Source organism: Pleuronectes platessa, chromosome 14 (assembly GCF_947347685.1).
Source record: "Pleuronectes platessa chromosome 14, fPlePla1.1, whole genome shotgun sequence".
Taxonomy (NCBI): Eukaryota; Metazoa; Chordata; class Actinopteri; order Pleuronectiformes; family Pleuronectidae; genus Pleuronectes; species Pleuronectes platessa.
Window position 1 is genome coordinate 18,630,053 of NC_070639.1, and position 11,697 is coordinate 18,641,749.

Below are 11,697 nucleotides of genomic sequence, written 5' to 3' on the forward strand. Positions count from 1 at the left end.
TTTCCACTTGGGCATTAACCTCCTTCCATGAACTTTTCCATTAGATTCAAATAGATAAAGAATCAGCAAGCATGAGTTTTAACACTACATCCCAAATTAAAATCATTTAGTAACTTGACAGTTTGAACTGGTTTTGGTAAAGGGGTCTCACTCTTGCAGGAAACAACACCTCTGGTCAATGTTTTCACGCCTACTCAGTTTCCTTTGTCAGGTTGGAAGGTGGTGGTGGTGGGCTGTGCAGCACCAGTCACACTGTTCAGCTTTTACCTCTGCACAGGGACAATGATTCAAACCATCAGCATCATATTTTTCTTTCAGTTGTTCTCTCTAAATGGTAAGATGATTCAATTTCAAAATTATTGCTGGAAGAAACTTAATCATTTGCAAATAATATACATTTTCCGGGATCATAGCTGATTTTAACAAACCTTTTAATGCCTAGATTTGTATTCATTCTAAAATAATTATGATAATAATTTGATGGCTGAGAATTTAGTATATTGTAATCTGTGTTTGAATTTGTCCACTTTCTTCATATCAGGGGCGACTGAGAGCGGCATCTTCGGTGGTAAAGTTTCAAAGCCTCATTCCAGACCCTACATGGCTTCACTCCAGTTTGATGGACACCACAAATGTGGCGGGATCCTCGTCCGGGACGACTTTGTTCTGACATCAGCTCACTGCAACGAGTGAGTGTATTTTGGACCAATGCTCCATCACAGCTTTTAATTAGAGGTACAAGTCAGAGGTGTACATAATTAATTATATAATGTACAAAGGAGTGGCTGGTGATACTTTTCAAATGACAAACATACATGTTGTGTAAATCTTATTATTACATACATGCGTGTGTCTGTCATTACTTTAGTTTTTAAATGATAAATGGAATTTGTCCTCCACCGTTAATACCTTTTATAAATAAATTAGTTTTTATAGTATACTTCATCTTCAGTGTTTTAGTCCCTTTAATGGTTTCTTATTTGCTTTTGAATTGTTTGCCTTCATTAATTTTTAAGTTGAAGCACCTTAAATCTATATAAATAAAGTGTATTATTTTTTAACTATGTAATCATGATAACTTCATAATAAATTAATATATTTTGTCCCCCGGTTCCACAGCTCTCAGATGACGATGATGGTGGTGCTCGGCGCACACAACATAATCAAGAAAGAAAAAAGTCAGCAGAATCTCCAAGTGGCAGATTACTTCACACATCCAGAGTACAATGGAAAATATGATTATGACATCATGCTTCTCAAGGTAAAACTGTGTAAACATCCATATCAAAGTTGAAGTGTTAAAACAGAAATCAGTGTCTCTGTAAAGTCCTTTTGCAGCTTTTAGCATCATGGTGCAAGTTTCATTTTGTCACCCTGTCTCATGAAGAGTTTAAGACTTTCACACATTTGCACTGAAGCGGGTGAGGATGTGGGGGTGACGCACTTTACTTAAAAACCTCAGTGTTGCAACACACAAACACAATGTCAAGTCCAACAGAAGCTTTCATAATCTTTAAAGGCATAATTAATAATGATGCTCTGTTTTCTTACAGTTAAAAAACAAGGCAAAACTTAACAAATATGTGAAGCCTATTGGATTACCGAAGAAAAACGGGAAAACACCTGCCAATGTAGCATGTGTCGTTGCTGGCTGGGGCTATGTAGCAGCTAAGGGGCCGGCCTCACATGTACTGAGGGAAACCAAGGAGAAGATTCAATTCCCCGCGGAATGCAAACAAAAATGGAAGGGATCCTTCAATTCTAATCACATGATATGCACCAAGTTTGACAAAAAGAAGGGAGGAATTTGCCAGGTAATTTAACAGAATACAACAATAATGCAATGATACAACGTGTCACAAATTATTTCTTTAATTCATTAAGAGCACTCTTTCCACAATCAAGTGTTTCTGTTGCCTTTTCCGTGCAGGGGGATTCTGGCGGACCGCTGATCTGCAACAGCAAACCTCAGGGTATCACAGCTTATACTTACAAGAATGACTGCGAAAAGCCTAATCATCCCCATGTCTTCATGAACCTACACTTCTTTCTTCCCTGGATCAAGAAAACCATGCAGGGGTAGGGGGATGTTATATGAGCCACTATTCAGAGGCCAAGAAGTTATCCCTTTCTTAACGCAGCTTAATAAATTAGCGAAATTTAAATTAATTTAGCCTTAAAGGGAAACTGGTACATGTGAATGTTTTGCAGAGGTATGAAAAAAAAAAAAATCACAGTTGCATTTATTAAAAAGAAGAAGAATTTGGAGAATATATTCAACCTAACATCTTGCTGTACAGTTATAGAATGTGCCTTTGTCCTTTCAAAAATTGCTCAAGCTTGTCTTTTCATTCCTGCAACTTCCTTTTTGAAAAATCCTTGTGCAAGTTTTGTCAACTATGTACAAATTTCTTTCTTTATCTCATTTAAAAACTCTTTTGTCAGCAGCACAGGTCTGAGTCATTTCTGGGTGAAAGTGTGTGTAAGACTGAATGGCGTGAGGGAGAAATGGCGGTGTATCAGACGAGGGCTGATATCAAAAGTATCTCAGTGAGTGTGGTGGTTGTGGTGGAGGAGCCCACACATGCACTCTGATCAAACCCCCAAGGCCACCGCTGCAGCGCTCCAGCCTCGTCAGTCATAGTGTAAACTTTTGAAGTTGAAGCGCTTTCTGTCAGTGAAACCTGTCATCTGCAGAGAGGGGAAACAAAATGTTTACAAGAAACAGCTCACCTTGAATTACCTCTCAGTTCTCATTAAGTCGGTTTCTAAAATCAATAAAGTCTGAAAACTCACCTGACTTGGATCTCTTGTGAAATATCTCTTTTCTATAACCTATTAACAGAGTTTTTGTGTTAATTAATCAATTAAACCTTACCTTACACAGTAAACAAATTACGTGTTTCTTAAAAGTTATTATTATTTCATTTTGTAAACCTTGAAACTAGGCCGAGATGATGAAGTCATAGTTGATATTTTGAAGAGTAATATTCACTTTGACATTCACTTCACCAGGTAAAAGTATTGGTCTCCCCTAAATATAACACCATCATTTGAGCAAAGCATCATCATCACGTTATTCTACAGAGCGCATGCACAGTATAAACAATATTAACTTTACATACCTTGTACATTGTAAAGGAAGTTTCTATACAGCTGTGTGTCACATTAAAGAACTCTCACCTTGTCAAAGAACCTGCTCAGCTTCACTGCATTCGATGTGCCTGCAGCCAGGTATCTGGGGTTAGTGCAGTCCTGGGAAAACAACACTACACATCAGCAACAGGCTTAGTTCAAATTGTAATGATGGCATCATTTGAAATGCACGGCTGTCTGCTGAGACTTCCACTAGGTGTCGCCAAAGTCCCTAAAATTATCAAATAATACACAGACATGCATTGTTTGGTGACCCAGTATTAGTTATAGTTTAACAATGTTCTTGTGGAACATTTGTGGCCTATGTTCAAAGCCTAAGAGTTGTTATTTTAACACAAAGGTGAAGCCAGCAAAGTAACAGATTTAATATTAGACAGGGCCTCAAGGTCAGAGCTTGTGTGAATGAATGTTAAGCTACCAGATTAATCTCCTCGGCATTGAAGTCTTCAGAGAGAAAGGCTGTTCGGGTGAGAACTTCATTGCGCTTGTTGTCTGCGATCTGGTCAAACTTGGTGCCAATCAGCAGCCACACTGGGTTCTCAGCAAACTGCTCCCTATCATAGTCACTGTTGCAAGGAAAGAAGAAAAGAGAGGGATGTCCCCCAGTTAAAACATTTACAGTTACTTATTGGTATCTTAATTTTAGAAAACTGTATTAGTTTCTGTGCTTGTCGTTGAATGAAAATGTCAAACTTTAAATGACATTAAATCGGTGGCAAAGCATTAAACTGCACTTTAATTACCAAATATATATATATATATATATATACACACACACATATATGTGTATATATATATATATGTGTGTGTGTGTGTGCTAGCTGGAGAGATATTTTTCATTGTGGTTAATGTGACCACATTTCCACTTGGGCAATAACCTCCTTCCATGAACTTTTCCATTAGATTCAAATAGATAAAGAATCAGCAAGCATGAGTTTTAACACTGCATCCCAAATTAAAATCATTTAGTAACTTGACAGTTTGAGCTGGTCATACAGTGCCTTGCATAAGTATTCACCCCCCTTGGACTTTTTCCCATTATGTACTGTTACTAACTGGAATTCAAATAGACTTAAATAAACTTTTTCCCGTTTGATCAACAAAACATGCATAGTACTTTGGAGGTGCAAAATACATTTTATTGTGACACAAACAATAATGAGAACAAAAAAGATGACATCTGTTGGGTGCACAAGTATTCACCCCCCTGTGTCAATACTTGGTAGAACCCCCTTTCGCTGCAATTACAGCTGCAAGTCTTTTGGGGTATGTCTCTACCAGCTTTGCAGATCTAGAGATGGAAAGGTTTGTCCATTCTTCTTGGCAAAAAAGATGAAGCTCAGTCAGATTGGATGGAGACTGTCTGTGAACCGCAATCTTCAAGTCTTGCCATAGATTCTCTATTGGATTGAGGTCTGGGCTTTGACTGGGCCATTTTAAGACATTAACATTCTTTAATCCAAACCATTCCTTTGTAGCTCTGGCTGTATGTTTAGGGTCATTGTCCTGCTGGAAGATGAACCTCCGCCCCAGTCTCAAGTCTTTTGCAGACTGCATCAGATTTTCTTCAAGGATTTCCCTGTATTTGGCTCCATCCATCTTTCCCTCTATTCTGACCAGTTTCCCTGTACCTGCTGAAGAGAAGCATCCCCACAGCATGATGCTACCACCACCATGTTTCACTGTTGGGATGGTGTGCTCAGGGTGATGGGCAGTGTTGGGTTTTCGCCACACATAGCGTTTTGCATTGAGGCCAAAAAGTTCAATTTTGGTCTCATCTGACCAGAGCACCTTCTTCCACATGTTTGCTGTGTCTCCCACATGGCTTCTGGCAAACTCCAAACGGGATTTTTTATGGATCCCTTTCAACAATGGCTTTCTTCTTGCCACTCTTCCATAAAGGCCAGATTGGTGGAGTAGACGACTAATAGTTGTCCTGTGGACAGATTCTCCCACCTCAGCTGTGGATCTCTGCAACTCCTCCAGAGTAACCATGGGCCTCCTGGTTGCTTCTCTGATTAATTTTCTCCTTGTCCGACTCTTCAGTTTGGGTGGACGGCCTCCTCTTGGTAGGTTTGCGGTTGTGCCATATTCTTATGACGGATTTTATGGTGCTCAGAGAGATGTTCAAAGCTCTGGATATTTTTTTATAACCTAACCCTGCTTCATATTTCTCCACAACTTTATCCCTGACCTGTTTGCTGAGCTCCTTGGTCTTCATGATGCTGTTTGTTCAGTAATGATCTCCAACAAACTCTGAGTCTGTCACAGAACAGGTGTATTTATACTGAGATTAAATTGCAGACAGGTGGACCCTATTTACTAATTATGTGACTTGCAAATGTGACTTGTGAATGCAATTGGTCGCACCAGATCTTTGTTAGGGGTTTCACAGTAAAGGGGGTGAATACATATGCACTCAACACTTTTCAGATTTTTATTTGTAAATAATTGTGAAATCCATGTAATATTTTCCCCCACTTCCAAATGATGCACTATTTTGTGTTGGTCCATTACATAAACTCACGATGAAATACATTTTAATCTGTGGTTATACCATGACAAAATGTAGAAAAGTCCAAAGGGGGTGAATACTTATGCAAGGAACTGTATCTATATATATATATATATATATATATATATATACTATCAAGTCAGTATAATACATGTTTATACTTATACTCTAATACTATACAACTACTTTTGAGACCAAGTATGGTTCCAACTAAATAAGGGGCCAGTGTTTAAAACCTAAATTCATACCACCTGTAACCCACTGTGTCAAAGCAGACATCCATCTCCTCTGCGTGGTCTACTGGTTCTTTTTGAGCACCAGGCCTAACATCCCATGTACCTGTGAATACCAGCTCCACCAGTGAGCTGTACACTGATCTGTCTGACTGTGTGGGAGGAACAACTAACCTCCATCAGGGTGCACTAACAAGACAGTTACTTGCGTTCTGTAACAAACACTAACCTTTTACCTCACATCGCTAGAATAAGTGCTGACAATAATAAATTATGCATCTTCCACTTCACAATAAAAGTTGAATGGGCTGATAATTTTGACCACGTGCTCTGTACCTGGTAACAGGGATCTCTATTATTGCAATTTATAACTTCCGGTCTTCAGAGTAAAATACATCTAAACATTTAAGTCTGTGTTTTCGGTTGGCAAAGAACACGCCATAGAAGTGAGAACATTATGTGTGTGTGTGCTAGCTGGAGAGATATTTTTCATTTTGGTTAATGTGACCACATTTCCACTTGGGCATTAACCTCCTTCCATGACCTTTTCCATTAGATTCAAATAGATAAAGAATCAGCAAGCATGAGTTTTAACACTGCATCCCAAATTAAAATCATTTAGTAACTTGACAGTTTGAACTGGTTTTGGTAAAGGGGTCTCACTCTTGCAGGAAACAACACCTCTGGTCAATGTTTTCACGCCTACTCAGTTTCCTTTGTCAGGTTGGAAGGTGGTGGTGGTGGGCTGTGCAGCCCCAGTCACACTGTTCAGCTTTTACCTCTGCACAGGAACAATGATTCAAACCATCAGCATCATATTTTTCTTTCAGTTGTTCTCTCTAAATGGTAAGATGATTCAATTTCAAAATTATTGCTGGAAGAAACTTAATCATTTGCAAATAATATACATTTTCAGGGATCATAGCTGATTTTAACAAACCTTTTAATGCCTAGATTTGTATTCATTCTAAAATAATTATGATAATAATTTGATGGCTGAGAATTTAGTATATTGTAATCTGTGTTTGAATTTGTCCACTTTCTTCATATCAGGGGCGACTGAGAGCGGCATCTTCGGTGGTAAAGTTTCAAAGCCTCATTCCAGACCCTACATGGCTTCACTCCAGTTTTATGGACACCACTCATGTGGCGGGATCCTCGTCCGGGACGACTTTGTTCTGACATCAGCTCACTGCAACGAGTGAGTGTATTTTGGACCAATGCTCCATCACAGATAACTTTTAATTAGAGGTACAAGTCAGAGGTGTACATAATTAATTATATAATTTACAAAGGAGTGGCTTGTGATTACTTTTCAAATGACAAACATACATGTTTTGTAAATCATGATATTACATACATGCGTGTGTCTGTCATTACTTAAGTTTTTAAATGATAAATGGAATTTGTCCTCCACCGTTAATACCTTTTATAAATAAATTAGTTTTTATAGTATACTTCATCTTCAGTGTTTTAGTCCCTTTAATGGTTTCTTATTTGCTTTTTAATTGTTTGCCTTTATTCATTTTTAAGTTGAGGCACCTTAAATCTATATAAATAAAGTGTGTTATTTTTTAACTATGTTATCATGATAACTTCATGATAACTTCATAATAAATTAATATATTTTGTCCCCCGGTTCCACAGCTCTACAATGGCGATGATGGTGGTGCTCGGCGCACACGACAGAAGCAAGAAAGAAAAAAGTCAGCAGAATCTCCAAGTGGCAGATTACTTCACACATCCAGAGTACGTTGGACAACATGATTATGACATCATGCTTCTCAAGGTAAAACTGTGTAAACATCCATATGCAAGTTGATCTGAAGTGTTAAAACAGAAATCAGTGTCTCTGTAAAGTCCTTTTGCAGCTTTTAGCATCATGGTGCAAGTTTCTTTTTGTCACCCTGTCTCATGAAGAGTTTAAGACTTTCACACATTTGCACTGAAGCGGGTGAGGATGTGGGGGTGACGCACTTCACTTAAAAACCTGTGTTGCATGAAGAGGATGCAAACCCCTCAGGGCTACACACACATACAATGTCAAGTCCAACAGAAGCTTTCATAATCTTTAAAATAATTAATAATGATGCTCTGTTTTCTTACAGTTAAAAAACAAGGCAAAACTTAACAAATATGTGAAGCCCATTGGATTACCGAAGAAGCAAAAGAACCCCCCCTCCAAAGTAGCATGTGTCGTTGCTGGCTGGGGCCGAACAGCAGTTAACGGGCCGGCCTCAGATGTACTGAGGGAAACCACGGAGAAGATTGAACTCCCCGAGGAATGCAAACGAATCTGGCAGGAATACTTCTTTACTAATCAAATGATATGCACCAGGTTTGACAAAAAGAAGGGAGGAATTTGCCAGGTAATTTAAAAGAAAACAACAATAATGCAACGATACAATGTGTCACAAATAATTTCTTTAATTCATTAAGAGCACTCTTTCCACAATCAAGTGTTTCTGTTGCCTTTTCCGTGCAGGGGGATTCTGGCGGACCGCTGATCTGCAAAAGCAAACTTCAGGGTATCACAGCTTATACTGCCGAGAATGACTGCGACAATACTGAGTATCCCCATGTCTTCATGAACCTACACTTCTTTCTTCCCTGGATCAAGAAAACCATGCAGGGGTAGGGGAATGTTATATGAGCCACTATTCAGAGGCCAAGAAGTTATCCCTTTCTTCACTTGATTATTTACGCAGCTTAATAAATTAGCGAAATTTAAATTAATTTAGCCTTAAAGGGAAACTGGTACATGTGAATGTTTTGCAGAGGTATGAAAAAAAAAAAAAATCACAGTTGCTTTTATTAAAAAGAAGAAGAATTTGGAGAATATATTCAACCTAACATCTTGCTGTACAGTTAAAGAATGTGCCTTTGTCCTTTCAAACATTGCTCAAGCTTGTCTTTTCATTCCTGCAACTTCCTTTTTGAAAAATCCTTGTGCAAGTTTTGTCAACTATGTACAAATTTCTTTCTTTATCTCATTTAAAAACTCTTTTGTCAGCAGCATAGGTCTGAGTCATTTCTGGGTGAAAGTGTGTGTAAGACTGAATGGAGTGAGGGAGAAATGGCGGTGTATCAGACGAGGGCAGATATCAAAAGTATCTCAGTGAGTGTGGTGGTTGTGGTGGAGGAGCCCACACATGCACTCTGATCAAACCCCCAAGGCCACCGCTGCAGCGCTCCAGCCTCATCAGTCATAGTGTAAACTTTTGAAGTTGAAGCGCTTTCTGTCAGTGAAACCTGTCATCTGCAGAGAGGGGAAACAAAATGTTTACAAGAAACAGCTCACCTTGAATTACCTCTCAGTTCTCATTAAGTCGGTTTCTAAAATCAATAAAGTCTGAAAACTCACCTGACTTGGATCTCTTGTGAAATATCTCTTTTCTATAACCTATTAACAGAGTTTTTGTGTTAAACTTAAAAAAAATAAAATACAAACCACATCAATTAAACCTTATATGTTTGATGACACAAACTAAATTAAATATCAGACACAGTTTACAAATTACGTGTTTTTAAAAGTTATTATTATTTAATTTGGTAAACCTTGAAACTAGGCCGAGATGATGAAGTCATAGTTGATATTTTGGAATATTTTGAACAGTAATATTCACTTTGACATTCACTTCACCAGGTAAAAGTATTGGTCTCCCCTAAATATAACACCATCATTTGAGCAAAGCATCATCATCACGTTATTCTACAGAGCGCATGCACAGTATGAACAATATTTAACTATACATACCTTGTACATTGTAAAGAAAGTTTCTATACAGCTGTGTGTCACATTAAAGAACTCTCACCTTGTCAAAGAACCTGCTCAGCTTCACTGCATTCGATGTGCCTGCAGCCAGGTATCTGGGGTTAGTGCAGTCCTGGGAAAACAACACTACACATCAGCAACAGGCTTAGTTCAAATTGTAATGATGGCATCATTTGAAATGCACGGCTGTCTGCTGAGACTTCCACTAGGTGTCGCCAAAGTCCCTAAAATTTTCAAATAATACACAGACATGCATTCTTTAGTGACCGAGTATTAGTTTAACAATGTTCTTGTGGAACATTTGTGGCCTATGTTCAAATGCCTAAGAGCTGTTATTTTAACACAAAGGTGAAGCCAGCAAAGTAACAGAATTTAATATTAGACAGGGCCTCAAGGTCAGAGTTTGTGTGAATGAATGTTAATCTACCAGATTAATCTCCTCGGCATTGAAGTCTTCAGAGAGAAAGGCTGTTCGGGTGAGAACTTCATTTCGCTTGTTGTCTGCGATCTGGTCAAACTTGGTGCCAATCAGCAGCAAAGGCACTGGGTTCTCAGCAAACTGCTCTCTATCATAGTCACTGCTGCAAGAAAGAAGGAAAAAGAGGGAAGTCCCCCAGTGAAAACATTTACAGTTACTTATTGGTATCTTAATTTTAGATAACTGTATTACTGTCTGTGTTTATTCCATACTGAGAAAAACAAAAACACACGTCTGCTTACCCGTTTGAGACAATGACTCCTGTTGGAGACGAATCCTTATTCAAAGCTTCCAGTGACCAGCGGTAAAGGTTCTGAGAGGATTTCTTATTTGTCAAATCATGCACCAGTATAATTCCTAGAATAATCCAGAAAATGACAGAACATAGATTAATCATTACGATTATTTTAGATACTTAAGACATTTGTATCTAATGAATATTTACTTTACCATTAATTGAATTGTAGAAGACAGCTCTGGTGCTTTTGATGCTGCTGGCACTGCCGATAGATCCTCCGACATCCCACAGCTCAATGTAGTAGGTTTTCTCCTCCGGGGTTCCCTCTTTATAGTCTTGAACCTGTCGTTGAATGAAAATGTCAAACTTTAAATTACATTAAATCAGTGGCAAAACATGTAACTGAACTTTATTTACCATAAATATATATATATATATATACACTATCAAGTCATTGTAACGCATGTCTATACTTATACTAGATACTTTTACTATTAGATTTGATCTCTACGTACACGAACATCCACCGAGCAACCAACAGTCCATGATGGATTTCCCAGCACCTGATTCTGACAGAGAAGATGGACCAGGGAGGATTTGCCCACACCTTCAGAAAACATGAAATATGGTTAGATGACTGATATTATTGGAAGGATTATAATATACTCAGGTAATGACTCTTCAACACAATAGCTCACACATTCAGTGACATTGAAGACAGTGATAACAAGCCTCTAGTGAATTAGCTAGTCAGTTTAACAAAATCGTAGTTTCTGTAGAACATCAGTAAATATATTTATATTTAATATACTATACTGGCAACATGGACGGGAAAATGTGTTTGTATGAACTTTAAACTGTCAGTGTTTCTCTGTCTTATAGCAAACAACAGTAGTATAAGTTAATGTAGCTAATGTAGCTTAGAGTAGCTTTACAGAGCCACTGAAACAGACTGTTGACAAGAGTTCGGGTTGATATATTTAGGCTTAGAGGAGTGTGACACACGTCCAACTTCTTCCAAGCACAAGTTAACATTTGACTAAAATAGGCGAACACGATTGTATAAGATTCTGAACTGTCAAAATGCCCTATAACTTACCGGAATCTCCCAAAACTAAAACCTTCACTCTGTCCAGAGAAGCCATCTTTAGCCACAGCGGCGTCCCGGAAGTAAACAGTGGAAAACCCGCCTTCAAGCTAGAACCTGATTGGTTGCAAAAAAAAAACTAACCACTACGTCTATTGGGTATTAAATGCGTACTTTCTTCCTCGGCCAATAGGAACTCAGCTGAACCTTATTTC

At 38.3% G+C, this 11,697-nt stretch overlaps 4 protein-coding genes across 4 annotated transcripts; 2 read left to right on the top strand and 2 right to left on the bottom strand.

Moving 5' to 3' along the window:
• Positions 1-176: 176 nt before the first annotated feature.
• On the top strand, positions 177-2,800 carry LOC128455776 (granzyme B). The gene is made up of 5 exons (XM_053439636.1): positions 177-334; positions 542-689; positions 1,120-1,261; positions 1,554-1,814; positions 1,931-2,800. Exons 1-5 carry the CDS (start codon positions 283-285, stop codon positions 2,081-2,083), a joined length of 756 nt encoding a protein of 251 aa, XP_053295611.1. The 5' UTR covers positions 177-282; the 3' UTR covers positions 2,084-2,800.
• LOC128455500 (rab-like protein 3) lies at positions 1,855-5,954 on the bottom strand. The gene is made up of 5 exons (XM_053439171.1): positions 5,920-5,954; positions 3,575-3,722; positions 3,184-3,255; positions 2,797-2,835; positions 1,855-2,691 (listed from the first exon to the last, which is right to left on the bottom strand). Exons 1-5 carry the CDS (start codon positions 5,952-5,954, stop codon positions 2,635-2,637), a joined length of 351 nt encoding a protein of 116 aa, XP_053295146.1. The 3' UTR covers positions 1,855-2,634.
• A 640-nt stretch (positions 5,955-6,594) lies between these two features.
• Positions 6,595-9,272, top strand: LOC128455777 (granzyme B-like). The gene is made up of 5 exons (XM_053439637.1): positions 6,595-6,750; positions 6,958-7,105; positions 7,552-7,693; positions 8,013-8,273; positions 8,390-9,272. The coding sequence occupies exons 1-5, from the start codon at positions 6,699-6,701 to the stop codon at positions 8,540-8,542; spliced, it is 756 nt and encodes a 251-aa protein (XP_053295612.1). The 5' UTR covers positions 6,595-6,698; the 3' UTR covers positions 8,543-9,272.
• On the bottom strand, positions 8,316-11,590 carry rabl3 (RAB, member of RAS oncogene family-like 3). Its single transcript, XM_053439638.1, has 8 exons — positions 11,495-11,590; positions 10,911-11,002; positions 10,608-10,737; positions 10,400-10,514; positions 10,107-10,260; positions 9,720-9,791; positions 9,269-9,307; positions 8,316-9,163 (listed from the first exon to the last, which is right to left on the bottom strand). The coding sequence occupies exons 1-8, from the start codon at positions 11,538-11,540 to the stop codon at positions 9,107-9,109; spliced, it is 705 nt and encodes a 234-aa protein (XP_053295613.1). The 5' UTR covers positions 11,541-11,590; the 3' UTR covers positions 8,316-9,106.
• Positions 11,591-11,697: the final 107 nt, after the last annotated feature.

What these genes read in the sequence shown, in the direction of transcription:
- LOC128455776 (XM_053439636.1), top strand. Translation starts at nt 283, where the DNA reads ATGATTCAAACCATCAGCATCATATTTTTCTTTCAGTTGTTCTCTCTA. An exon ending in TCAGTTGTTCTCTCTAAATG is followed by an intron (nt 335 to 541) that starts GTAAGATGATTC and finishes TCTTCATATCAG; the next exon opens with GGGCGACTGAGAGCGGCATC. An exon ending in ATGACATCATGCTTCTCAAG is followed by an intron (nt 1,262 to 1,553) that starts GTAAAACTGTGT and finishes GTTTTCTTACAG; the next exon opens with TTAAAAAACAAGGCAAAACT.
- LOC128455500 (XM_053439171.1), bottom strand. Translation starts at nt 5,954, where the DNA reads ATGGATGTCTGCTTTGACACAGTGGGTTACAGGTG. An exon ending in ATGCCGAGGAGATTAATCTG is followed by an intron (nt 3,256 to 3,574) that starts GTAGCTTAACAT and finishes TTGTTTTCCCAG; the next exon opens with GACTGCACTAACCCCAGATA. An exon ending in TGAGCAGGTTCTTTGACAAG is followed by an intron (nt 2,836 to 3,183) that starts GTGAGAGTTCTT and finishes CTCTGTTAATAG; the next exon opens with GTTATAGAAAAGAGATATTT.
- LOC128455777 (XM_053439637.1), top strand. Translation starts at nt 6,699, where the DNA reads ATGATTCAAACCATCAGCATCATATTTTTCTTTCAGTTGTTCTCTCTA. An exon ending in ACATCAGCTCACTGCAACGA is followed by an intron (nt 7,106 to 7,551) that starts GTGAGTGTATTT and finishes CCGGTTCCACAG; the next exon opens with CTCTACAATGGCGATGATGG. An exon ending in ATGACATCATGCTTCTCAAG is followed by an intron (nt 7,694 to 8,012) that starts GTAAAACTGTGT and finishes GTTTTCTTACAG; the next exon opens with TTAAAAAACAAGGCAAAACT.
- rabl3 (XM_053439638.1), bottom strand. Translation starts at nt 11,540, where the DNA reads ATGGCTTCTCTGGACAGAGTGAAGGTTTTAGTTTTGGGAGATTCCG. An exon ending in CTTCTACAATTCAATTAATG is followed by an intron (nt 10,515 to 10,607) that starts GTAAAGTAAATA and finishes GGATTATTCTAG; the next exon opens with GAATTATACTGGTGCATGAT. An exon ending in TCACAAGAGATCCAAGTCAG is followed by an intron (nt 9,164 to 9,268) that starts GTGAGTTTTCAG and finishes CCCTCTCTGCAG; the next exon opens with ATGACAGGTTTCACTGACAG.